This window comes from Pteropus alecto, unplaced genomic scaffold, assembly GCF_000325575.1.
Source record: "Pteropus alecto unplaced genomic scaffold, ASM32557v1 scaffold226, whole genome shotgun sequence".
Lineage (NCBI taxonomy): Eukaryota > Metazoa > Chordata > Mammalia > Chiroptera > Pteropodidae > Pteropus > Pteropus alecto.
Genome location: NW_006440132.1, coordinates 323,562 through 348,523, shown reverse-complemented (window position 1 = coordinate 348,523; position 24,962 = coordinate 323,562). Strand labels below are relative to the sequence as shown.

Below are 24,962 nucleotides of genomic sequence, written 5' to 3'. Positions count from 1 at the left end.
TTCCCTCTCTGGGTCTCAGTTTCTTCATCTATCCAGTGGAGGCATTTGTCTGCATAGGACTCCCAGGATTCTTTCTACAAACTCTCTGGAGGACAAGGATTGTGGCAAGACTGCCTGCAGGATAGCATGGTGCTCGGGGAGGTCACAAACACCCTCCCTCGTGTGGATGCCCACCCTGCGTGCAAGCTCCGGTCACCTCAGGCTGTGAGCTCAGGCTGTGAGCTCAGGCTGCTTCACTATCCGGGCCGAGAGACGGATCGAGCCATCCTCCTTCCAAAAGTAAAGTGGGAATCAGGCAGACCTGTAAGGTTGGACCTACCTCAGGCTGCGAGCTCAGGCTGCGAGCTCAGGCTGCTTCACTATCCAGGCCGAGAGACGGATCGAGTCATCCTCCTTCCAAAAGTAAAGTGGGCATCAGGCAGACCTGTAAGGTTGGACTTAAATCTGGAAAGTGTTCACATTAAACACCGTTAAGCAATATAACAGTATTTGTGTTTCTTAAGGAGGAAAGATGAAAATGCCCCTGCTCCATATAAATCAATCAGTGGTTCTCAGCGAGACTGGCACTGCCACCTGGGGAGGGTTTGGAACATTTCCGGGAGAGTTTTTGGTCGTCACAGCGAATGGAGAGTATTGCTGGCATTTGGCGGGCAGAGGCCTGAATGCCACACTAGGTAGTCCCGTCACACTTTGTAAAGTGAAAGACCTGTTTATACCTAACATGGCGATAGCCTAGAACCCAGCTCCATGTCACGTAGAAGCAAGAAGAATGTTCTACGTGATTTAAATTGAGTACCACAATTTTCCGGGAGTACACCAATCATGTAAATAGAGGGAAAATTATACTTTGCCTTCTTCTCCTGGAATTTTATCAAGAGTTGTTCAGTATTTCAGAAGCATCACATGACTAGTGGCATATGGCTTATGGTAGCTGTCACCCATACAACCACAGCGATTATATACAAAGAAAAAGTTTAAAATGTCAATGATTTTTAAATACCACGTATATTATATATAATATCATATATATAAGAGAAAGAATATGAATAATGTTTAATCAAATTGTCTTCATTTTCTTACATCCGAATGTATTCATTATAGGTAGGTACAAGTATATGACCCCTTCATTTATGTCTTCCTGATGTAACGAATTTACTTATTGAGATGTATAGAATTATGTTATAAAGAACATTTCCTTATTTTCTCCTTTAAAGAACATTAAGGTAGGGTTGTTTTCATTTTTTTTTTTTTTTAAGAACTATGTGTGATTATATTTCATTTCAGGATGGCAAAGAGCATGTCACAAAATATTTTTTATAAAAGGGAAAGGGCACTGACGTGACATCCCTGTAGCAACAAGCACACTTAGCACGCACCAGAAAAACAAAACAAAACAAAAAAAAACTAGGGCTTCTTGGAAATTTGGCTGAGTCCCAGGCTGGGCAGGGAAAATACGAGAAAAGCCTGGAGCATCTTGCTGTAGCCAAAGTAGAGAGCGCTCGAAGAGAAATAAGAACCACTAAAAAGACACAGGGCTCCACTGGTGAAATCTTGGATAATGTGAGCATCGAAAGAAATAGTGACAGTAAAGGATTATAACTCACCGAATAAAATAAGAACCCAAGAGCCCACGCTAACATGCATGCATATATACACAGATAAATATATTAAAAGGCAAAGTTTTCCTTGCAGCAGAAACTCAACTAACAAAAGGGGGAGTGGAGTTAGATCGTCACCATTTAGCAACCACAATAATAATAACCGATTTAAGCGAGAATCATTAACTGAGGTTAAAACTAGGTGTGAAGGTTTGAGGAATAACAGGATACTACGGAGTCCTAAAGTATCTTCCCACAAGGTGCTTATCCCTTAGAAAGGGGAAAATGGCACCTTCTCAGTGGAAATCTTGCAGGCACACCTTAACCACATCGCGTTAATAAGACACACTGACAACGTGTGCCTGCAGAGATGACACCCCTGAGAAAAACACAACCCCACTTCTGTGTCTTGAATCTCATAATAAGGAAACCCCAGACAAACCCAATCTGAGGGGCAGTCTGCTAAGGAGCCTGTATTCATCAAAAACACCAATGGCATGAAACACAAAGAAAGACTAAGAAATTCTTCCAGATTAAAGGAGATTAAAGAGACACAACAACTGAATGCAAGGTGTGATCCAGGACTTTCTTTTGCTATACATCATTGGGACAATTGTCAAAATCTGAATAAATTCTGAATAGGATTAAATTAGAAAATAGTATCGGATCAATGTTAATTTTGTGACTGTGATAATGACACTCTGGCTATAAGAGAAAATGCTCTTTTATTTAGGAAATATGCACAGAGCGTTTTGTGGTAAAATGGTGTCATGTATGTAACTTTTAGAAAGGAGAAAGCAAATGTGGAAGATTGTCAATATTGGGGGTTATTTGAGTGAAGGATGTGTAGAAATCATTTGTATTATTCTTGCAATTTTTTAAGTTTGAAATTATGCCAAAACAAAAAGTTAAAATGTAAAAGAGCCATTAGTTCCAAAAGGAGAGGCTAGCACTATTATTAGATCTATTCTAGCCAAACGAATCCTTTCATCCTACTCTTATAAGTCTTCTAGAAAACGTATGGGGTTCATTCCAGACAGAGAAGGGGGTGTGTGTTTTGGAGAGAGGAAAGAACAAGAGAATCATATTTCATTAATGAGGCCAGAAAATTCGATTACAACATCTTTCTAAATCCAAATCTCGACTTCGCGACGCCTTTCAATGAGAACTCCTCCAAGAAGCAATTATATAGAAAAGAAGCTGAACGAGAAGAAGAGCAGGGGAGATTTCTTCGTTTCTTTGGCGATGAGGAAAGAAGGTATAGGCAGAGCAATTTTCATAATTTCCCTTTGAAATGGGCACTGAACTCCAAATTGCTTCCACTATTTTCTTGTAGAAAATTAGACACCTCTACTCAAGTGACTGAGGTGGCATCACTAAGAACTTTTGCAAAATGAAATGAAAGGACAAAAATTGAAGGGTGAAAGATGACCTTTTCCTCGCTTTCGGAAGCAGGGTTTTCTTGACCTTTAAGACAGTCTCCCGGAAAAATGTTTACTTCTTTCACTCTCTCTTTTGCGAAGCTTGCTGTTATGGCTGGGGATGGGGTTGGCGGGGAAGCACATTAAAGCAATGGGCCTCTAACGATCACATTTATTTCGAAATTCCACATAGAAAATCAGTACTGCAAAGCGGTGAGATTATAATAGTTGTGATTTAAAACACTAAATGTATTGCGGGCCAAATCGAAGTTTAGAAAATTAAACAATAGAGTTTCTACTCTTTAAAGTATTATTGCACAGGGCTGTCCTTGGGAGGCGGGAAAAACATCTAAGGCGGACAAAAAAAAGTTTAAGCCAAGCTGGGATGTCATTCAGGCAAAGAGAAAATATCGGCTCTTTTCCTCTCCTAAATGATCTATCATCAAATAATGAGATAGTCTCAAGATTAGATTTTTTTATTAAAAATTAAAATAAGCCCATTTCCAATAAGCCAGAAACACCTAGAATGCTTTGTGTAAGCGTTCGTAAATTTCCATCTAAGACCACAAAGCCTCTCAAGAGTCATTCATTTCACACGCATAGGCCTGAGGGTCCCCTTTGTGGGTCCCCTTTGTGCTGGGCACTGGGGAGACGGAAATGAATCTCCCAGCTCCCTGGGCCACCCCCAATTTAGCAGGAGCAGCAGAGCAGTAAGTATCCATTTGCTGAGGGGGCAGAGTATGAGTCTTACAGTATCCCTATTGTGCTACAAGTGAGGAAGCTGAGGCTCAGAGTCATTCAGTAACGTACCCAAGGTAACTTAGAAAATGATGACGAAAGGATTTTCGCCCAGGTCTGCAATGACCCCAGACTCTTGCCTCACCGTCTCTCAACCAGAAACACGCCCCAAAGAAACGACGTTTGAGGGTCCTATGATAGAGGCGGCGTATAAAATTGGAACCCCGAGGAACTGCCTGTGGGGCAGGGCAGTGGAGAAGTGGGAGGCGGAGTGGGAGGCGGGCGTCAGAAAAGGCCTTCACAGATTTGGTGGCACCAACTCTGACACAGGTGAGCTTAGGAAGAGTTTGTCAGGAGGACGAGTGCAGGAAGGGCGTCCCTGGCAGGAGAAACAGCCAAGAGGTGCAAGGCCTTGGGCAGATGCGAACCTTTCCAGGTGGGCTTTAGAGGGAACCGACGGGAAGGATGTCTTGCCTTAGCCAATATTCGCTATCCTCAGCCAACCACACCACAGGATGACTCAGGACGGAATGTGCAGTCACAGCTCAGTCACCCTCCTGGGAGCGGGCAAGGCGGAGGTGAGGAGACTGCCACCACCAGCCCCGGGGCCGCTCCAGAAGCAGCTGTGGTACAGCCTTCATTCTCAGAGCTTCACTAAGCCCCGGGCTACACTGACCCAGCAATAGCGAGAAGATGATTGATCGCATAAGGCCCTTTGTGCTCCAGCTGAAACCTGGCAGCAGAAATCTGTGCAGAATTTTAACTCCAGCAGGGAGTTTTATGGAAGTCTAGGAGAGCCAAACTCACAGAATCACAAAGGATTAGAACCGGAAGGAACCTTAGTGACACTCTATGATCTTCTCTTCTTACTGAGGAAGCACTGAAACCTTGAAGGAAGGGGTAGACGACTTGGCCATGGCCAGCCAGGAGTTGGCAGCACGATACGACACCAAAAGCACAAGCAGCAGAAGCAAAAATCAACAAGTAGGGGCTACATCCAACTGAAAAGGCTTCTGCGCAGCAGAAGAAACTATCGACAAAATGAAGAAGCAACCTACAGAATAAGAGAAGATATTTGCAAACCATATATTGGATAAGGGGTTAATATCCAAATTATATAAGGAACTCATACAACTCAATAGCAAATAATAATTTGATTTAAAAGTGGGCAGAGGATCTGAACAGATATATTTCCAAAAAAAAAAAAAAAAACATACAAATGACCAACAGGTACGTGAAAAGATGCTCAAAATCACTAATCATCAGGGAAATGAAAATCAGAATTGTGAGATTATCACTTCACACCTATTGGTGAGAAGATAAATTGGTACAGCCACAATGTAAACCAGTATAGAGCTTCCTCAAAAAATTAAAAATAGAACTGCCATATGATCCAGCAATCCCATTTCTGGGTATCTGTACAAAGGAAATGAAATCACCATCTCTAAGAGATACCTGTATGCCCACGTTCATTGTAGCATTATTCAGAATAACCAACACTTGAAAACTACCTAGGCAACTATCAATGGACGAATGGATTAAAAAAATGTTACACACACACAGTATAATATTCATCCTTAAAAAGGAAGGAAATCCTGCCATTTGCAACAACATGGATGGACCTTGAGGGCATTATGCTAAGTAAAATACATCAGAGAAAGACAAATACTGTATGATATCATATCAGTGCAGAATCTTAAAAAATAAATAAATAATAAGAAGCCAAACCCATAGAAACAGATTAAAATTGTGGTTGCCAGGGGCTGGGGGATGAGGGAAATGGGGAGATGTTGGACAAAGTGTACAAAGAAGATGAATAGTTCTGGGGAGGTGATGTACAGTTAATGATACTGTTTCATATACTTGAAAGTTGCCAAGAAAGTGGATCCTAAATGTTCTCACTATAAAAAAATTGTGATTATGTGAGGTGATCGATGTGTTTACTAACCTTACTGCGGTAATCATTTTGCAATATATACATGTATCAAACCATTATGTCGCATACTTTAAAAATACACGATGTTGTATCTCAATTATATCTCAATAAAGCTGGAGGGGGGAAAAAAGAAGAGATGGAGCCAGGACTGGAACCCAGGTGTCCTGACCCTGGTCCAGTGTTTCATTTCACATTAAATCATCTAACTCACTCTGTTATCTCTAGCACTTGGCACTTAGTAGGTCACAGGAAATGTCTGAACTAAAGCGAGTCGGAGATGGGAGGGCGCTAGCCGTTGTGGAGTCATGCATAACCATGAGCCAGTACCTTTGATTCGGAAACTCTGTCTTCTCATCTGTAAACTGGAGATAGTGATGATTCCCCCAAATCGAGTGAGGACAACAGGTCATGTGTATAAAAAGCACATGACAAACTGCAAAGTACTACGCATGTGGCAGTTGTCATTTGGGTTGCTTAAAAGGACTTCCTAGTGAACGGGACCTAAGTAGGCTTCTCCAGGGAGGAACAGCATCGTCAGTTTCAGATGCTATCATTTTTCCAGCAAACAAATTGAGCTGTTAAGCAAGGGGCACAAGAACAGCATGATATAGCTAAGCAGGAGGTGAAGTTCTATTCTTGGCAACGAAGGCAATAAAACTTGAAGCAGATGGGGAGGTGAAACCACGGCTCCTACAGCGTCTCTGCCAGCGGCCCTGAATCATCTGCCACCTTCTGACAGCTGGAGTCCCCTCGCTACTGTCTTCAGTCTTCTGCTTGTTCTGCACCAGAACCCTGGGCCACTGCATCAGGCTCCAGGGGTGCCATGCTGCATAAGCAGAAGGCACTCTACACTCCATGACAGCTCTCAAGTTTGCTGCAGATGTATAAGAGCTCCGTGTGGAGGTGGAGGTTGGGACATCACCAGAAAGACTGGTGACCTGACCACCATGTCATGAGTAAGTTCCTCATGGCCCAAGTCTGGCCCACACCCTTATCACGTTTGACAGGCTGGGTCAGGCTGATACCCTTGGCCTTGGAGAAGTTAACTTTGGATGGCTAAACTCACAAGGGACAAAAAATTTTAAACCATCAAATGTGCATGTTAATTTGCAATTCAATGTCAAATATACTTGACTTTCCACTATGTGCCGGGCACTGTGAAAGGCACTAGGACTCCAATGATGCATGAGATTCACTTCCCTTGTGGAACTCAGAGCAGGAGAGAAAAGTAACTAACCTTGTAGTCACTACACAGTGTGACAGATATAAGTACCATGAAGAGAGATAAAGTACCCCCCAGATGTGAGGGGCACAGTAGGCTTTAGAGAGAAAGTAAAAGATAAGCAGGGGTCTGAGGAATCGGCCAAGTTGATCGGGTGAAAAAAGGCAGCCATGGAGGTGGGAGAGGGGCCCAAAGGATGGCGACGGATGCTCCAGGCAAAGGGAGAGCTATGTGCAGAGGTGACAGAGGCGCCGCTGAGGGCCTGCAACATCTGAAGATGGAAGGATCCCAGAGGAAGAGGTCAGACATGGTGAGAGCCGAGACTGCAGAGGTGGGCAGGGCTCTGCAAGGCATGTGAAGGAGTTTAAACTTCATCCTTTGGGTGAGCTTCAACCATTGGGTGACCCAGAGTCAGCCAAAGAAGCTTCCTGCCTACACGAAGGAAAATGATGCAAATAGTCAACTCATCAGAAGTTTATTTGATATAAGCTTGGAATCAGGATGAGGAATATATGCCTCACATGGCAGGTTTTCCTTCTGCCTTGACTCTGACCCACTTATAACTCCACATGTTCCTAGTTCTTAAACCCAGTGGAGAACATTGTTCTCTGGGGATCTTGCAAATAATGCACTTCATTCAACCTTGAGGAGCTGAATCGATAAAAGCTAACTTAGGATGGTAACTGGAAAGGAAAATAGAAGAACCCATGCTCCCCTGTTCCCTCCAAGAAACTGCAAAACATTATTGAACAGGTTTTTGGCTTTATTCACTGAAAAATTCTTCTGCTACGAAATACAAACTCCTTCACCATAATAAATACTGTTTTGATAACAAAACTGTACTTTTCTCAAATACCCAGATGGGAGACCATATGTAAAATAAACTCCAAGGAATTTTTTTATGGGCCATCTGCTAAAATTGGAAAGAAAACCTGCATCATCCTCTAGTCTTCACGAAAATTTCCACTGAAGATCCTACTTGCTTCTTCCTAGTGCCACCTGCTGATCATACTTGGGTACCAGTTTTGCAAACGGGTATAGCAGGGGGAATGTGGATCTCCCAACTTCTTTAACAAAGCAAATTTAATCTGGTTTAACGTGTAAAATAAAATACCCACAAAACGTCAGGTTTTAGGATGTTTCACAGCTATTCACACCTCCTCCTGTCTTCACCGGGCATCACAAGGCAAAGCCCCTTCCGCACACAGCTCTGAGAGCTCACTGCCACGGCACTCACAAGACAGTTTACACCCTTGTGTTCAAATACGCCGTTTTTAATAAAGCCTTGGGTTTGGCTTGGATTGCCAAAGATGTAAATGCACATATTCTTTGATATAGCAACTTCACTTTGAGATATCTATCTGAAGGAAATGCGGCACAGGTGTATAAAGGTACCTATATGTGAGTATGTCTGATAGCATTATTTATTAAACCAAGAAATATGAGAGCTACTTAAATGTTCATCGACAGAGGAATGATTTTAAAAGTTTCGATGCATTCATACAATGGACTACTGTACAGCATGGACATAGAAGGATGTCTAAAATTTATTCAGTGGGGGAAAAGGCAAGCTAAAGAAAAGAATGTATAGTATAACCCCATTTTTAAAGAAAAAAGCTGTGTGTTACAGTGTATATTTGTTTATACGCAGGAAAATCTGCAAGAATATACACTAAAGTGTCTAGTCATTTCTGAGGAATAGAGACTTTTTTTCACTTTTTACTTTGCACATTTTTATATTATTTAAATTCTTAATGTGAATGCATTGTTTTGTATGAAAACAAAGATGTTAGAAAAAAGAATGTCACGTTTTTATCAGTTTTGCGGCTAATAAAGCAAATACTCATCGGATGCCCACAATCACTCTGATGTTATAATCATTTCCCCATTTAACAGAGGGAGAAATGGGGCCGAGGGGAGAGGGGACTTGTCTGAGAGCCCAGGAGGAATAAGTGATGATGCCAGGCCTTTCCAGCAAGCGGCTATGGTCGAGTTTTCATAGTCTCATTCCGCATGGGCCAGGCCCCAGATCAGCAGATTCTAAATTACTGTCATTTAAGAGACAAAGATCTTCCTTTATATTAGGGAACCATCCAGTTTTAAGTACCCTCAGCATCAATCAAATGGGCTGTGACACATGAGTGCTTAGAAAGCTGAAATAGGAAGAGGCAGAGCTATCACCTAACCCCACCTCCCCATTTTACCGCCAAGAGTCTCTGAACGACTAAAATCAGAAAGCCAACACCTGAGCAACAAGCGTTTGCTCAGCGTTGCATCTTTTTCGCTAAACCTCCTCCTCCTCTGGGGCTTCTCGTCTTAGCAAACGGCAATCCCCGCCAGAATCCTGGAAGTGCTTCCCTCCTCATCCCCCTCCCCGATCTGTCTCCAAGTCCGATAGGTTCTGCCTTCTAAATATTCTTCGCGTCTGTCCTTTTCTGCACAAGACTCCTTGCTTAATGTCTTGATACAACCCTCAGCATCTCTTTTGCCTACATAACATTGTACAGGGATTCTAGCCGGTACTATAAGGCAAGAAAAAGAAATAAAGGACTGATTTTAAAGCAAGACCTAAAACCATCCTATTCTCAGAGAACATGATAGTCTACATATAAAATCCCATAGAACCTAGAAAATAAGCTACTGGAACTATTAGGTGAGTTTAGCAAGGTTGCAGGATACAAGATGAACACATAAAAATCAATTGTATTTCTACATACTCACAATAAATAACTAGAAACTGAATTGAAAAACAAAACATTACCGATGCATCAAAAATATGAAATGCTTAGGGATACATTTGACAAAAGATGTGAAAGACTTGGACATTAAAAGCTAAAAACAAAAACAAACAAAAAAATTACTCAAAGAAATTAAAGACCAAAATAAAAAGGAAAAATATACCATATCCATGGGTCAGAAGACTCAATTCTGTTAAAACGTCAATTTTACCCAAAGCGATATAGAAGACATATAGGTTCAATGTATTTCCAAACAAAATCCCAACAGACTTTTTTTATAGAGACTGACGAGCTTATCCTAAAATTCATATGGCAGATCAAAAGACTGCCGAGACAACTTTGAAAAAGAAGAACGAGCTGGAAGACCTACGTTACATGATTTCGAGACCAATCATAAAGCTAGAGTAACCAAGACAGTGAGGTATTGACATAAACATGGATAAACATATCAATGGAATAGAACAGAGAATTCAGAAAATACACCCACACATACTTCAGCGAATATTTTTGACATAAGTGCAAAGGCAATTGGGGGAGGGAGAGAAGGTTAGTATTCTCATCAAATGTTTCTGAAACTATTGGATGTATGTGCAGAAAAATGAACTTCAATCCATACCTCACATCATATTCAAAAGTTAACTCAAAATTAGAGAACTAAACTTAAAATTATAACACTTTTAGACAAAGATATAAATAGGAGAGCATGTGTGTGAGTTTGGGTTAGTGAAGATTCTGTATACGTGACACGAAAGCATGATTCATAAAAGTACAAATTGGTGAATTAGATTTCGTCAGAAATAAAAACTTGCTCTTCAAAAGACACTGTTAAGAGAACAAAGAAAAACACAGGCTGAGAGGAAATATTTGCAATTGGTATATCTGATAAATAACTATTCAAAATGCAGTAAAAAAACTCTCAAAACTCAATAATTATAATAAGCAAGACAATTTTTTTAAATGGGCAAAAGATGTAAATATATATTTCATCAAAGAACATATTTGGATGGCAAATAAGCACATGAAAAGATGATTAGCATCATTAATCATTAGGGGAATTCGAAACCAATAAGGAACCACTACACATCTATGAGAATGCTTGAAATTGAAAAGACTGACTATCAGCAAGTGTTGGTAAGGATGCGGTAGAACTAAAATGCTGCTACACTGTTAAGAATACAAAATGGTACGACCACTTTGGGGGAAAATGGGTCTTTTCTTTAAAATTAAATGTATATCTACTATGTAATCCAAACATTTCACTTCATTCAGGAGGAATGAAAACACACCATGTCCACACAAAGACTTGTACACGGATGTTCTTCGTATCTTTATTTGTAATAGCTCAAATCTGGAATCAATTAAATGTCCAGCAGCAGGTGATGACATAAGCAAACAGTGGTCTATACATTCAATGGAATATTCCTCAGTAATAAAAAGGACTGAATTATTAGCGAATAGTACAAGATGACAAAATCTCAAAATAATTATGTTGAGTGAAAGAAGCCAGACACCCCGCCCTCCCCCCCCCAAAAAAAGAGTATCTGCTGTATGATTCCATTTATATAAAATTCTAGTAAGTGCAAACTCATCTTGACAGCAAGCAGATCCATGGTTACCTGGAGATGGAAGGCAGAAGTCAGGGAGAAGAAGAAAGGAAGGAGCGCAAAGGGATGTGAGGAAACATTTTGGGGTGATGGATATGCTCATTATCTTGATTGCAGTGTAGGGTTTTTACATATATCGAAACATATCAAACCGCATACTTTAAATATTTGCAGTTTATTATGTGTCAATTATGCCTTAACTGAAGCTGTTTTCTTTTAAAAGTATGAAACAAATAGGCTAACTGCGCAGTCTCAAAACATCTTCCCACAAGATACTTAATGATTACAGATGGAAAAAAAATAGTAACTTTATAGGAGAGAAATCTAGCAGACACTATCTTAACCAAGTGATCAAAATTAACATCACCAGCATTAAAACATCTTGACATCCTGTGCCCCCTGACCTGTTGCACTGAGAAGGTCACAACATCATTTTTGTGGCATTCTTACCAAAAATGTGTAATCTGAATCTAAGCAACAGAAAAATCAGACAAAACTGAGTTGACAGACACTTTCTTAAAGAAATAACTGGCCAGTACTCTTCAAAAGAGTCAAGGTCATGGAAGACAGTTAGATTGAGGAACAGTTTACAGCTCAGAGGAGACCAAGGAAAAATGAAACTAAATACAACGAAGGATCGTGAAGTGGATCCTGTACCAGAAAAAGGACATTAGTAGGACAATAGGAAAAATGCAAGTGTAGATTGTATTTAAGGAAAGTGGACTATTTAGTAATAAGGAGTGTAGATTATTTAGTAAAATTATATGAATGTTAATTACCCAGTTTCAGTATTTGTATAAGATGCTAATAAGCATTTAAGGAATGTAGATTATTTAGTAATAAGGAGTGTAGATTATTTAGTAACATTACATGAATGTTAATTACCCAGTTTCAGTATTTATATAAGATGCTAATAATAGGGGAAGCTAGATGGAGGTTATATGAGAACTCTCTGTACTATGTTTGCAATTTTTTTGTAAGTCCAAAATTATTTCAAAACATTTTTAAAAGTGAAGGCAAAATGAGAACATTCCCAAACAAACAAAAGCTGAGAGAATCTGTTGCCTGCAGACCTGCATTACAAGAAATACGTTAAAGAAAAATCTTTAAATTGAAGGAAAATAATACCAAATAGAATTCCGGAGCTACACAAAGGAATGAAGAATGCTGGAAATATAAATATTTGGGTGAGTATAGAAGACAAATATATTCATTTTTCAGTTTCTTTTTTAGATAATTGACTTTTCAAAGAAAAATAATGTATTGTGGGGTTTATAACATAGAAGTAAAATATATGACAATAGCACGAAGGATGAGAGTGGGAATAGAATATACTATTGTAAGGTGCTTATATTTTACTTAAAGTAAGTAATACTTAAAGGTAAATGTCTTAAGTTAAAGAAGCATTGTAAATTCCAGATTCTAGGGATAGGATGAAAACTAAAAACATTTTTAAAGAGGTATAGCAAATAAGCTTAAAGAGGAGATAAAATAAAACACTAAAGATACTCAATTAATCCAAACACAGTGAATAGAAAAAAAATAGCAAGATAGTATACTTGAAACTAATCGCATTGATGATTATATTAAGTGTAAATGGGCTAACCACACCGATGAAAAGGCAGGACTTGTTAAACAGGATAAAAGATCATAAACCAGTTACAAGCTGTCAACAGGAAGCACTCTTTAAGAATGCAGACGGATTAACAGTAAGAGAATGGTAAAAAGATATACCATGCAAATACTAAGCCAAAGAAAGCTAGACATGCTATATTAATATCAAACAGAAAAGACTTCGGGACAAGGAAAGTTACCTTATAAAAGAGTCAAATCATCAAACTAATAACAGAGCTTCAAAATACATAAAGCAAAAACTGACATAATTAAAAGACAATCGCAGTAAGAGTTGGAAATTTCAACATACTCTCTGAATAGCTGACAGAACAAGTAGGCGATAAATTAGTAAAGAACACGTGAACCGTACCAAGTGTCAACTGGACCTAAGTGAGATTTATAGGATGCTATTCCAACAATTCCAGAATACACATTATTTTCAAATGCACATGAAACATTCACCAAGATAGACAGTATATGGGCTATAAGACAACTTTCAATAAATTTAAAAGGATCTAGGTAATACTGAATATATATGCTCTCATGTTAACAAAATCAAATTAGAAATCAAGGACAAAAGATACTTGGGAAATTCCAAAATTATTTAAAAATTAAACAACACAATTATTTAAAAATTAAATAACCCATGGGTCAAAGAAATCTCCAAGGAAATTAAATAACATTTTGAACTGAATAGTAATGAAAATGTAATACACAAAATTTCTGAGACGTATCTAAAGCATCACTTAGAGGGAAATTTATTGCTTTAGTGTTAAAAATCATCAAACTTATGTTGCTCTTTTAAAAGTTAGAGAAAGAAGAGAAGAGTGAACCCAAAAGCAGAAGAAAGAAAATAATAAAAATCATAATCAATGACATAGAAAATGGGCAAAAGATAGAGAAAAACAATAAAATCATAAATTGGTTCTTTGAAAAAACTCAACAAAATTGATAAACCTTTAGCTAGACTGATCATGAAAAAAAGTAAACACAAATTACCAATATTAGCAATGAAATAGGGGAGATCACTACATATCTCATAGGTATTAAAAGAAAATAAGGAATATTATTTTTTAAAACTTTATGTCAGTAGACTTGACAACTTAGATGAAATGGACTAGTTCCTTGAAAGACAAATTATCTATACTTATTTTTTTTAATTCATAGCTTAAAATGTTCCAAGAAAGCTTCACATCTAAATACCTTCAATAGTAAATTCCATCAAACACTTAAGAAATACCAATTTTGCACAAAATCTTCAAAAAAACAAATAGAAGAAAAACATTTGCCAACTCATTTAATAAGGCTTGTCTGATATCAAAACCGAAGACATCACATGCCCATATCTCTCATGAACAAAGATACAAAAATTCCCAACAAAGTATCAGCAAATAGAGCTTAGCAGTATATAAAAAGCATAATACACCATAACTAAGTATGATTTGTATCAGGAATGCAAGGTTAGTTCAACATTTCGATATACTAGATCAACAGTGTGATCTATCATATTACCAAAATAAAGAGAAAAACCATACCATCTTAATAGATGCAGAAAAGGGATTCGACAAGATTAAGCACCCATTCATGATGAAAAACTTTCTTCAAATTATAGAAGACACCGTGCTCAACCTGACAAAGGGCATCTGTGAACAACCTCTAGTTAACCTCGTATGTGATGATGAAAAACTTTCTTCAAATTATAGAAGACACCATGCTCAACCTGATAAAGGGCATCTGTGAACCTCTAGTTAACCTCGCATGTAACAGTGAAAGGCTGTATGCTTGCTCCCTGAGATGGGAAACAGAGCAAAGATTTCCACTCAAATCGCTTCTGCTCAACACTGTCTTGGAGGTCCTAGCTCAGTGCAGTTTCATAAGAAAAACAAATAAAAGGCACACCAATTAGGAGGAATAAAATATATTTATTCTCGGATTAATTAATTGTATACATCGAAAATCCTAACAAATCTACAAAAAGAAAATTCTAGAACTAATAAGAGAATTGAACAAGGTCATGTGATACAAGTTCGAAATTAAAAAGTCGATTGGATGTCTACACACTAGCAACAATCGAAAAATGAAATTAAAAAAATATCATTTATAATTGCATGAAAAATGAAAATACTTAGGGCTAAATTTAATAAAATATGTGTAAGACTTATACGCTGAAAACTATAAAATGTTGCTGAGATAAATTTTAAAAGATATCAATACATGGAGACAAAAGTCATGGATTAGATAACTCAGCATTGTTAAGGTGGTCACTGTCTCCAAATTATCTGTAGATGCAATAACAAATTCCACATCAAAGTCCTAGCAGTCTTCTTTGTAAAAATGGGCAAACTGATTACAAAATTGATATGGAAATGCAAAGGATCTATAACAGCCAAAATAATCTGAAAATAAAGCAAGAAGACTTGCACTATTTAATGTCGAGACTGACTATAAAGCTGTAATAATCAAGGTAATGCGGGGTATCAGCATAAGAGTAAACGTACAGACAAACGGGACAAGACAGAGTCCAGAAACAGACCGAAACATATATGGCCTACCGGTTTTCAATAAAGATGTCAAGGTAATTGAGTCGGGGAATGACCGTCGTTTCAACGAAAGATGCTGAAACAACTGAATAGCCATATGGAAAAAAATCAAACTTTGACCCCAATCTTATACACAAAAACTAACTTGAAATGAACCATAGACATAGCTTTTAGCTTAAAAGCTAGAATTATAAAACTTCTAGGGAAAAAAGTATAAAATCTTCATAACCATTAATCCAAAAATGTCTTGGATGTCACACAAAAAGCATAAACTATAAAAGAAAAAATTGATAAATCAAACCATCTAAATTAATAACTTTTGCTCTTCAAAAGACAGTTAAAATGAAAATTCAAGGTTAAGCCTTTGAAAAGCCAAGTAGGAGAAAATATTCACAATACATATTTAAATACATCACATTATATACACAAAAGACTCACACATGGAATATGTAAAGAACTTACAATATAAAATGCTAATAAAAATGAGCAAAGATTTTGAATATACACTTAACAAAAAAAGATATTCGAATGGGCTAAAAGCATATGAAAAGATGCTCAACATCTAGTCATTGGGGAGATGTAAATTAAAACCATAAAGAATTACAACTTCACATCTCTCAGAATGTCTAAAATTCAAAAGGCTAATAACAATACCAAGTGTTGGCAACGACGTGGAACGAACGGAACGTGCACACACTGCTGGTGGGAGTGTGAAGTAGTATAAGCACTTTGGAAAACACTTTGGCTATTTCTTATAAAGTTAAACATACACCTACCATATGATCAAGCAATTCCACTCCTGGGTATATTACCCAAGAGAAATGAAAACATATCAACAAGATGACTTGGGCGTGACTAGTCACGGCAGCTCTAATTATAATGTCTCCAAAGTGGAAACAACCCAAAAGCCCATCAACTGACCGACAGATAAACAAATTGGGGTGTATTTCCACAATGGAACACGTTTCACCATAAAAACACTAACTACTGATACACACAACAAACAGGGATGAATCTCAAAAATATAATTCTGAAAGAAAAAAAGGCTCAAAAAAGTACATACCATAAGATTTCATTTACATGAATTTCTTGAAGAGGTGAGATTTCTCTATAATGGAAATGCAGATCCGGAGGTGCCTAGGCTGGGGGATGAGGGGATTGACTGACTGACTGCAAGGAGGCACAGAGGAACTTTTGGGAGTGATGGAACCGCTTTTCTCACTTATCTGATTTTGAAGGCACAGTTATACCTCATTTAAATTCAGCCTGGCAGAATTGTTAGACATAGAGTTGTAGAAATAGGAAGGAAAGGTATTCCACATAGGGACAATAGCATGAGCAGAGTCCCAGAAATGGGAAATTGGCATGGGGGTGGCGGGGTGGGGTCAGTGTGGGGAGCAGCTGATGGTTTAGTGTATTTTTTTAAAATTCACTTTATTGAAGCATAATTTGCATGTGATAAAATACACTCATTTTAAGTTAATGATTTGATGCATTTTAAGAAATGTATATAGACCCACATGACCACCATCCCATAGAGAGAATCCTTTTAAAAATTACCACTTCAAGCTTATTTTGTGCTTTATAAATCATAATTATATTATAAGTTTTATAATTTAATATTAAAACCAAAACAACATGCAGGCAATAAGACAGACTATAAAAAGCATAAGCCTTGAAATTAGCTCTAAGTCTAAATCTTACTTCTCAAGCAAGTCATTTAATTTCTCAAAGCCTCAGTTTCCTCATCCATAAAATGAGGATCATACAACCAGTTTCATTTCGAGGACTGCTGTGAGGATCAAAAGAAATAATGTTAGGCTTCTGGCACAGTGCCTGAAACACAGTAGGACCAACAAATGGATGTATCCTTATCATAATCGGACCGGCGTTTGTTGTGTGGTTCCCCTCAGAGGTATGAGATGGACCATGGAAACTGCTGACAAAGGCTTTGAGATGGTCCTAAATGACATCATTAAAATACTAACCGAAATGGCAATTCTGAATTCAGCTTCCCTACTAGTTCCGTTTCACAATTAGTGGTGAAGGCTCCGAAGTATTTCATGCTCAAACACACTGCTTTGATAGAGAAAGGGTGATTTGAAAATTGATTCTGGTACAAATTTAAATTGGGACATTTAAAAGGTTTCCCCGCCCCAGTTTGTCAGACCCGGTCCCTGGCTTTGAAGCGTAGCCCGATCCCACATTTCACACCACTGGATGCTGGGGAGACCACCCTTCTAGGATTGAACAAATAGTCCCAGCCCTCTTGTGCGCTCAGCCACCTGCTCCAGCTCTGTCCCTCTGTTTCTCCAAATGCCAACCCCATGATCCAGCTCCCAATATCAGCCTCAGGCCTGTCTCCTAGTGTCAAGATGCACCTCTTTAGATTACCTACCTGTCACCCTCCCTGTTCAACTCTGCAAGCTGCCATGATCGCTGTCAACACCTACTGTGTACTGTTAAACACTCCCTTGGCCAGACTCAGCTTTCTGGGGGCCCCGTGTCCCAGCTCCCAGCACAGGACCCAGGACGCAGTTGCAACCATAATATAATTCAAGGGTCATAGGGACGGAGTGCATCTACCTGAGCAACAAAGAGCTGGAACTCGTCAGGCAGAATCCATGAGCGAGGGTAGAAGTTGTACTCCTCAGGAAAGAGATTCTGCATGATTCTCACCGCTCTGCTCAGAGTAATTTTACGCACCATCTCCGTCATGCCTGGGGAGAAGAGAAGCTGTGAGGTTTTAACAACAGTGGGCCACCAGCTATAAAACAGCCATTATTTGGGACTTTTAAAACCACCCATCCAACATATTCACTTTTGCAGACAAGATAAAAAAAGGTAGTTGTTCACCCACAGTGATGACTCGTGGTTTATAAAGACCTACCAAATTAATGAAAAACTTGAAGCAATAGGTGAATTTTGTTTCCTTATAAAAATGAAGCATCAATTTGAAGAAATGCATTTCTACTTAGCTTATTATTCCATTCTTTGTCAGCCCCCTTGATAATAAATAGAGAGAAGCATTTATATCTTCCACTTAAAACATATTATCTTCTTTAATTTGGGGCCACCATAGGTACTTCTGGAGTCCCTTCCATCTACCCTACAGAAGATTATCTAGCGGACTCTGCTTACACTACGAGAAGCTTAATTAAGTTGCTTTGTTTTAATCTTTCATGAGAATTAATTTTAAAAAAAGGTATGAGAGAGAAAAATATACACCTTTCAGCATAAAATCTATCTCGTTGAAATAAGGATAGGAAGTGGAAAGGATATCAGTATAATTCATAGTTTAAGAGAAAAAAATGGAATCTGTAGGAGTTCTTCAGTTCTAAGTACTGACACTGAAATTGATCAGATTTCATAAATTTGTCCAGAGGGGATTGAAATGTCTCACTTACAAAACATTTTAAAAGAATGGTGGACTTTTTTTTTTGTCATATCTTTAGTAACTCTGACAAGAGAAGAAATTGAGTGTATATCTTAGCAAATTTTAAGCACATAGGTAAAAATTATTTTGCATTTTAACACGCTTCTTTCTTAAGGCAAATATCACCACTACAAATGGAGACTAAAAATGATCTCCACCCTGAAAGAGGCTACAGAGTTCTATTGCTCACACTAGAAATTTGCTTAGCAAAGTTATTTTTAATAGGAAGTACGAAGTTCCATGTCAGCTGGACATGTCCGAATTATCACACGTTCCAAATGGGCACGATCAGAATGAACGAGCTTTCTCTAAACCCCCATGTACAGGAAGCAAAGGATAAATATCTGAGAATAAAGGTTTTGATACCTACTGCTTGCTTCCCTCGGCATATTAAAAAAGAGCAATAAATATAAAGGTTGCAGCTTCAAGATGTCAATGCCCAGGTTCTCAGCTCTTGTTTAGAAGGATATAGAGAAGGATTACGTAAGAAATAAAGGAGCCTAAAAAGCACTTATAAACTGTGCTCTAACGTGGACTCCTCGATGTTAATAAAAGAAGAAGGAAAAAAAAAAAAAAAAAAAAACGCCGAAGACACTGTTCTGAGCTTCCCAAAAAGATAAGTATGAGTTTGGAAAATTATGGCTATTCCTTTTTATTCTCCTGTGAGATTAGAAATTTTGAGTTATAAACGCTGGAGCTGAACACCACGAACACAAATTTCAACTTTCTCAGAACCTCTTCGTTTGCATTCGACTAACGTTTTAGTTACAGTGTTAAACTAAAAACCTTCAGAACTAACTGCAACACAGCACCTCACCTCAAAGAGATGATGCCCCCTACCGAACAGCTGTGGTATTTGCTGTGTTTTAGTGGCATTGTGACAGGGGAAGGTTCAGAAAGTCCCTCAGCAAGTCAGAAAGACTCACGCGACACAGAGTGTTGCGAGTACAGGAGCGCGACCTGAATGCTCCCGAAAAGTTCTGTGAAAATCAGCGTCCAGCAAACTGAGTGAACATTCAGCAATGGCTCCTTTCGTGTTGTGAATCGGTAGTCTCCACACCAGCTCATAGACCTGTTTCCAAGTTCACCTTTGCATCTGTCCCCAGGTAGTTCTCTACTAAAACTGGCCAGGTTCCGAAGCATCCCTACAAGCCAATGGCTACTTTTCCCAGACAGTCCAGTCTGCCGGCTGTAGACAGCTCGCCTCTAGCTCTGCCTGAATGCCTGTCTCCAGAAGGCGCCAGTGTAGACCTCCCTCAATCCGCTTACCACCAATTCCTTTGTTCCTATGCCATATCTAGGCTGTGTTTCCACCCAGTGCTGCCAGAGAGAGTGTCTCTCACTCCCCGCTTGACCCCACATGGGAGCTGCTGGCATCTCTGCCTCTGGCAGTGCTTCAGACACAGACGTGGGGAGAGCTATTTTCTCTCAGTAAGATTCTGACAAGAGGAGCTGGGCTTCTAGCTGAGCCCGAGCACATGGTCCCAGAGTAAAATTGTGAAAAGGTAGGTTGTTGCCAGGCTCTGCTGGCTCCAGACCCTGCCTCCCTTTTCTAAGGAGCTGCAGCACCTGACCCTACCTGTGACCCCTGCCCTAGGCTCTGGGACCCATTCTGACCTGAAATGAGAGCTCTACGTCTAACCATTAACTCCCCATATTAGGCAATCTTTGGCCCCAGCTTAGTTCTCCACTTGAGTAAGGAGGATTCTAACTTCTTCTGAGCCTCCATTGTTTTGTCCCCAAATTTTGGGACTGTCCTTTGCGCGTGGTGCCTGAGCAGCCGCCTTAGCAATGCCTTGGCCTTGTTCTCTCCGCTGCGCCCCTGGAGCCTGCCCTGCGAGGGCTGGGGTCCTCCTCCCCGTGACTTCAGTGCCTACTAACAGGTTCCTTTGAGGCTGACGCCTACCTGGGTTTCTCAACAAGGTCTATCCCCAGATGTCCCTGTGGTAGGAGTTCCCCTAGCGATTGGGAAAACCCCCAACTCAGGTCAGAGCTTCTCACACCAAGAGCTTGCCCCCCTGCCACACCTGAGCGTGGGTTCTTCTGTCTGCTACACCAAAGTCTCAAGGCCTGGTGGGTCTCGCCCACGTGGAGATACCCACGAGGGTAACAGTTTGATCCTCGGGCTTGCCCAGTGAAAAAAATCAAATCGAATCTCAGCTACGTTGGGAGCATTGCATTATTCAATCCAAATACCATTTGTAACTACCGTTCTTGGCAAAGACACATTACAACCGTCAAACGACAAATACTTCCAGATCCATCCTCTTCTCTCCGTGCCCCATCACCACCAGTGAGCCCGTCCTGTGCCTGGATGCTGCAGAGGCCTCTTAGCTCTCTCTTCCCTCTCTCAGCCTTTCCGCCCACCTCCAATGCACCCCTCTAGCTGGTCTTTCTAAAATCCAAGTGAGTCTGTGTCACTCTCTCTGGCTTAAAAATTCCTCTGCGGCTTCCCACGCATGACCTTTGGCCCCTGTCTATCACCTCTCCACCGCCCATCACACCTGACCCTTTCTAACCAGGAAGGGCCACTTGCCCTCCACTGAGTGAGCGGTGTGCTCTCAGCATTCTGAGTCTTTGCACCAACTCTGCACCCTTGTTCTGCATGAGAGTCAGGCCCATCCATCCCTGGGGGCTCAGCTCACATGTCAATCCTCTTCTCCAGGATCTCTCACCCGGCCTGTCTCCCAAGCGAATCTGGGTTAGGTCATGTGCCCTGGCTCCAAACTCCCACGGCATCCCACGCTTCCTCTGGCATAGCACTTAGTTTGTACTTGACTTCCCTCTCTACATGCCTTTCTCCTCATCTCCGTATCCCCAGCCCAGACCGGCGATGGACAGATGGCTGCCCCCATAGATTCCTCGCTGGAGCCCTCTCTCTCTCTACAAGAAAGTCCCCTCCTCGCGGTGGACTCTCAGGCACCACCTGGCACGTGCTGCCAACATCTCAGATCCTGAAATGCACTGAAAGTTGTCTGTCAGCTGAGAATTGACAGTTCTGGACTTTCTTAAAGCAGACACGCATCCAAATCAGATGACTTTTATAGAAAGTCTTAATTCATCAGTTAAGATATAATAACGTATCTTGAAGGAAATTCCCCTTGGAAAAGTAGCTAAAATCTAACGTGCTGACAAATAAAATAAATTACTTCCATATGGGTATCCGAAAGTTTTCAGTTTATTCAGCGTGGGAATTTTATACTTGCCTGACACATCCACTGGAACTTCTTCTAAGTGACATACAATGCATGCGAAATGCAGTTTTTAAATAATGGGACGTATAAGAGGCAGAAGATAAGCTCAGACACAAACCGAAGCCAAAGGACAGAGGGCTCTGTAATCAGCCCATTGCTGAGGGTCGCTGTGTCCCACAGAGCAGAGCCTGTGGCAGCGCCCTTCCCCTTTCTCTGCCCAGACGTTCAAGAGCCTGCTTCGTCATTACGGCTAAATAATTGCTGTTAGTACAGTGAGAAATCATCTGTTCTAATCACTGGCACGTGGAACGTAGGATGGGACAAATTTGCTTCTTTGAAATGAATATTCCTACATCACCATTAATGAAACTAATCCTTCGGGGGTATTTTTCTCCGTGTTTCTAACTTGTGTTCCAAATGTAGAGCTCCAGCTCCTACTCCCTTCCTTCTCTCAGCCGTTACATGAGGCACGAGCAAATGGGAAAAGGTAAACGAAGCCTCATTTGATGAGTTATGTCTTAGGAACGCTGTCCTCATTCAAAGAGCTGCTCTCCTTCAAATTATGTTCTCCCGACCTCCCAGAAGTCCGTCAGTGGCTTCAAAAAGTCACCTTTTCTGAGCAGCAAGACGGGAAATAATAGCTATTCCATTAGACGATGTGCAAGATCCCTGGCTGCAAGAATAGTTCTTGTTCTCTAACAAAATCCTCTCTCCTCTCTTAGGACAAATTTGAGCTCAGGTTAATTTTCTAGCTCTGTTCCCCTGGAAACCAGTAAAGGTAGAAAGTTAGCTGTGTTACTAGATGACAAAGCATGTGGGTAAAATGACCCCTGATGGGCAAATTGCATAAATACCAGGTAGGAGGTCACAGCCCCAGGCTTTCCTGAGCGTAGTGATGTTCGTCACTTACACGATCCTGGTGGGGACCCCGGAAGCTGTGCTATGAAGTGGCCACATGAGATATTGGCTCCTGTAGGGTGTGCAGCCAAGACAGGCTCACGTCCACCGACGTGGGTGTTGTCTTGCACCTACTGAGCTTCCACTCGAGGGGCCGGAGACCAACCCCTGGGGCCCTTGCAAAGATGCCACTGGAGAGAAACACCTGACACTGACCAGCTGGCAAGCTGTGTCCCCTGCCCTAGATCCTTCTAAGTGCATCCGAGCCAAGTATGGCCTGTGGCGGTCTGCTTAGTTGAAAATCCCCTAGTGGACATGGCACAGCTAGCCGGTGTGTAATGTGTGGATAGTGGGTTTTCTGAGACGTGTTTTCTTAAAGACCTGGCATAGAATGTCAAAGAAAAAGAGGAAATCGATTCTCCTTTTAAAAATAAGCATGAATAATATAATGCTAAGAGAAAACACCTTATATTCAGGCAACTATACTCTCACTGGAACTACATAAAAATGACACAAAAACGCGGTTACGGTTTGAGGGGAAATGCAGAAATATTCACATTGCTGTTTTGTTAAATAAGAGATAGCATTCAGGGTGCCGTTCTTTTTTAAAAAGTTATTTGTTATTGCATTATAATATAGTTTGAGCAATAGGTTAAAATTTCTGAAAGTTAGTGGAAGACCCTTTGGCTATGGTCAGACCCAGCTTAACCAATTTCCCCCTCCCTCTAAGCATCCCCCTCACCGTAACCCCCTCTTCACTTAACCATTAAAAATAACCAAGAGCAATGACAGCGGAAGAGGATGATAGAGATTAAAAATAACATGAAGGGGCATATGGGGCGGCTGGGAGTGGAGAGAGAGGGGGTATCTTAAGGTGTGAGCTCTGTCGCGTCTCTGGCACCAAGCTCCCCTTGCAGGTAAGTGTTCCTGGGATAATGTCGTCAGGTAAAAAGCCAAGGCTGTCCGCAGCCTGTAGTTCCCAGCATGGAGACTGGTTTTAAAAATGGCCCCTCCAAAGATGACACGTAGAGCAAAGGAAAGCTGCTAGCCCCGTTTCTGTGACACAGTCCTAGAATTTTAGTACTTCCATTTCCTGCAAATTATTTAAGTAAAATGGTCTTTTATTCTCCTCATTTTGAGAATAGAGTCCCCTAACGACACCCCCACATCATATCTATACCCGAGAAAGTGGAAATCATGTTCTCCCACCCGTGGACGCAGACCAGGAGAGCCTGTCTCTCTCGTTTTGGGGCCCCGTCTCTAAACCCCTGGCGGGTAGGTCCTGACTCCTACACGTTAATGTCCCTCCCTGGTCACGGGCACCGAGGCAGAGCGTAGGCAGCAAGGCCCAATTAAGAGTCCTCGAGCTTGGTCTTAAGGCACTGTCATGTTTTCAGAGAAGAGTGTACCCTGAGACACATCCCTGGAAACATTTTTAAATGCCAGCGATCATGGCAAATACCTGGAAACTTGTTCACTTGACCGGAGAATATGTCACTGTCGTGAAATGAAACTCCGTGCCAGTAGATGTCACAAGGCAAGCGTCGGCCGAAAGGGAACTAGAAGAAAGAGAAAGAATGCGACTCATAACAGGAATAAGAGGAGCAGCGACCCCACTGAGTGTCTATTATGCACAAAGTAATCCGGGTGCCCTGGCACACTCCCCATGACTCAGTCCTCACCGTAACCACATAAGCGCATGAGGTAGCGGATGCTTTTTCCCGTTCTATAGGTGAAGAAACAGATTCAGACAGGTTAAACGACTTGCTCAGGGCCACAGCTGGGCGACGGGCTGGTGGAGTTCTGATTCTTTCATTTTAACTCTCATAACTACCTAGAAACACTTGTTCCCCTTTTACTGACGAGAAGATGGGGCTGAAAATGGTAATCTACTCTAATAGTAATCTAAACCAGGTCGCAGAGAGCTTGGAAGGGGAGAAATCAGGGTTTCAATCCAGGTCCATCTGGATCCCCAGTCATACTTTCGTTTTTCTGAAAATTGCAACTCTCAACCCAGGCCAAAA

The 24,962-nt window shown here is 40.6% G+C and overlaps 1 protein-coding gene across 1 annotated transcript in view; it reads right to left on the bottom strand.

Annotated features, from left to right (window-relative positions):
• TTLL11 (tubulin tyrosine ligase like 11) overlaps positions 1 to 24,962 on the bottom strand; it is a 204,669-nt gene that overhangs the window by 138,452 nt on the left and 41,255 nt on the right. The window contains 2 exon segments of the mRNA XM_006917063.2: positions 17,998 to 18,131; positions 24,401 to 24,497. Of these exon segments, the coding sequence (XP_006917125.1) occupies positions 17,998 to 18,131; positions 24,401 to 24,497 (231 nt within the window).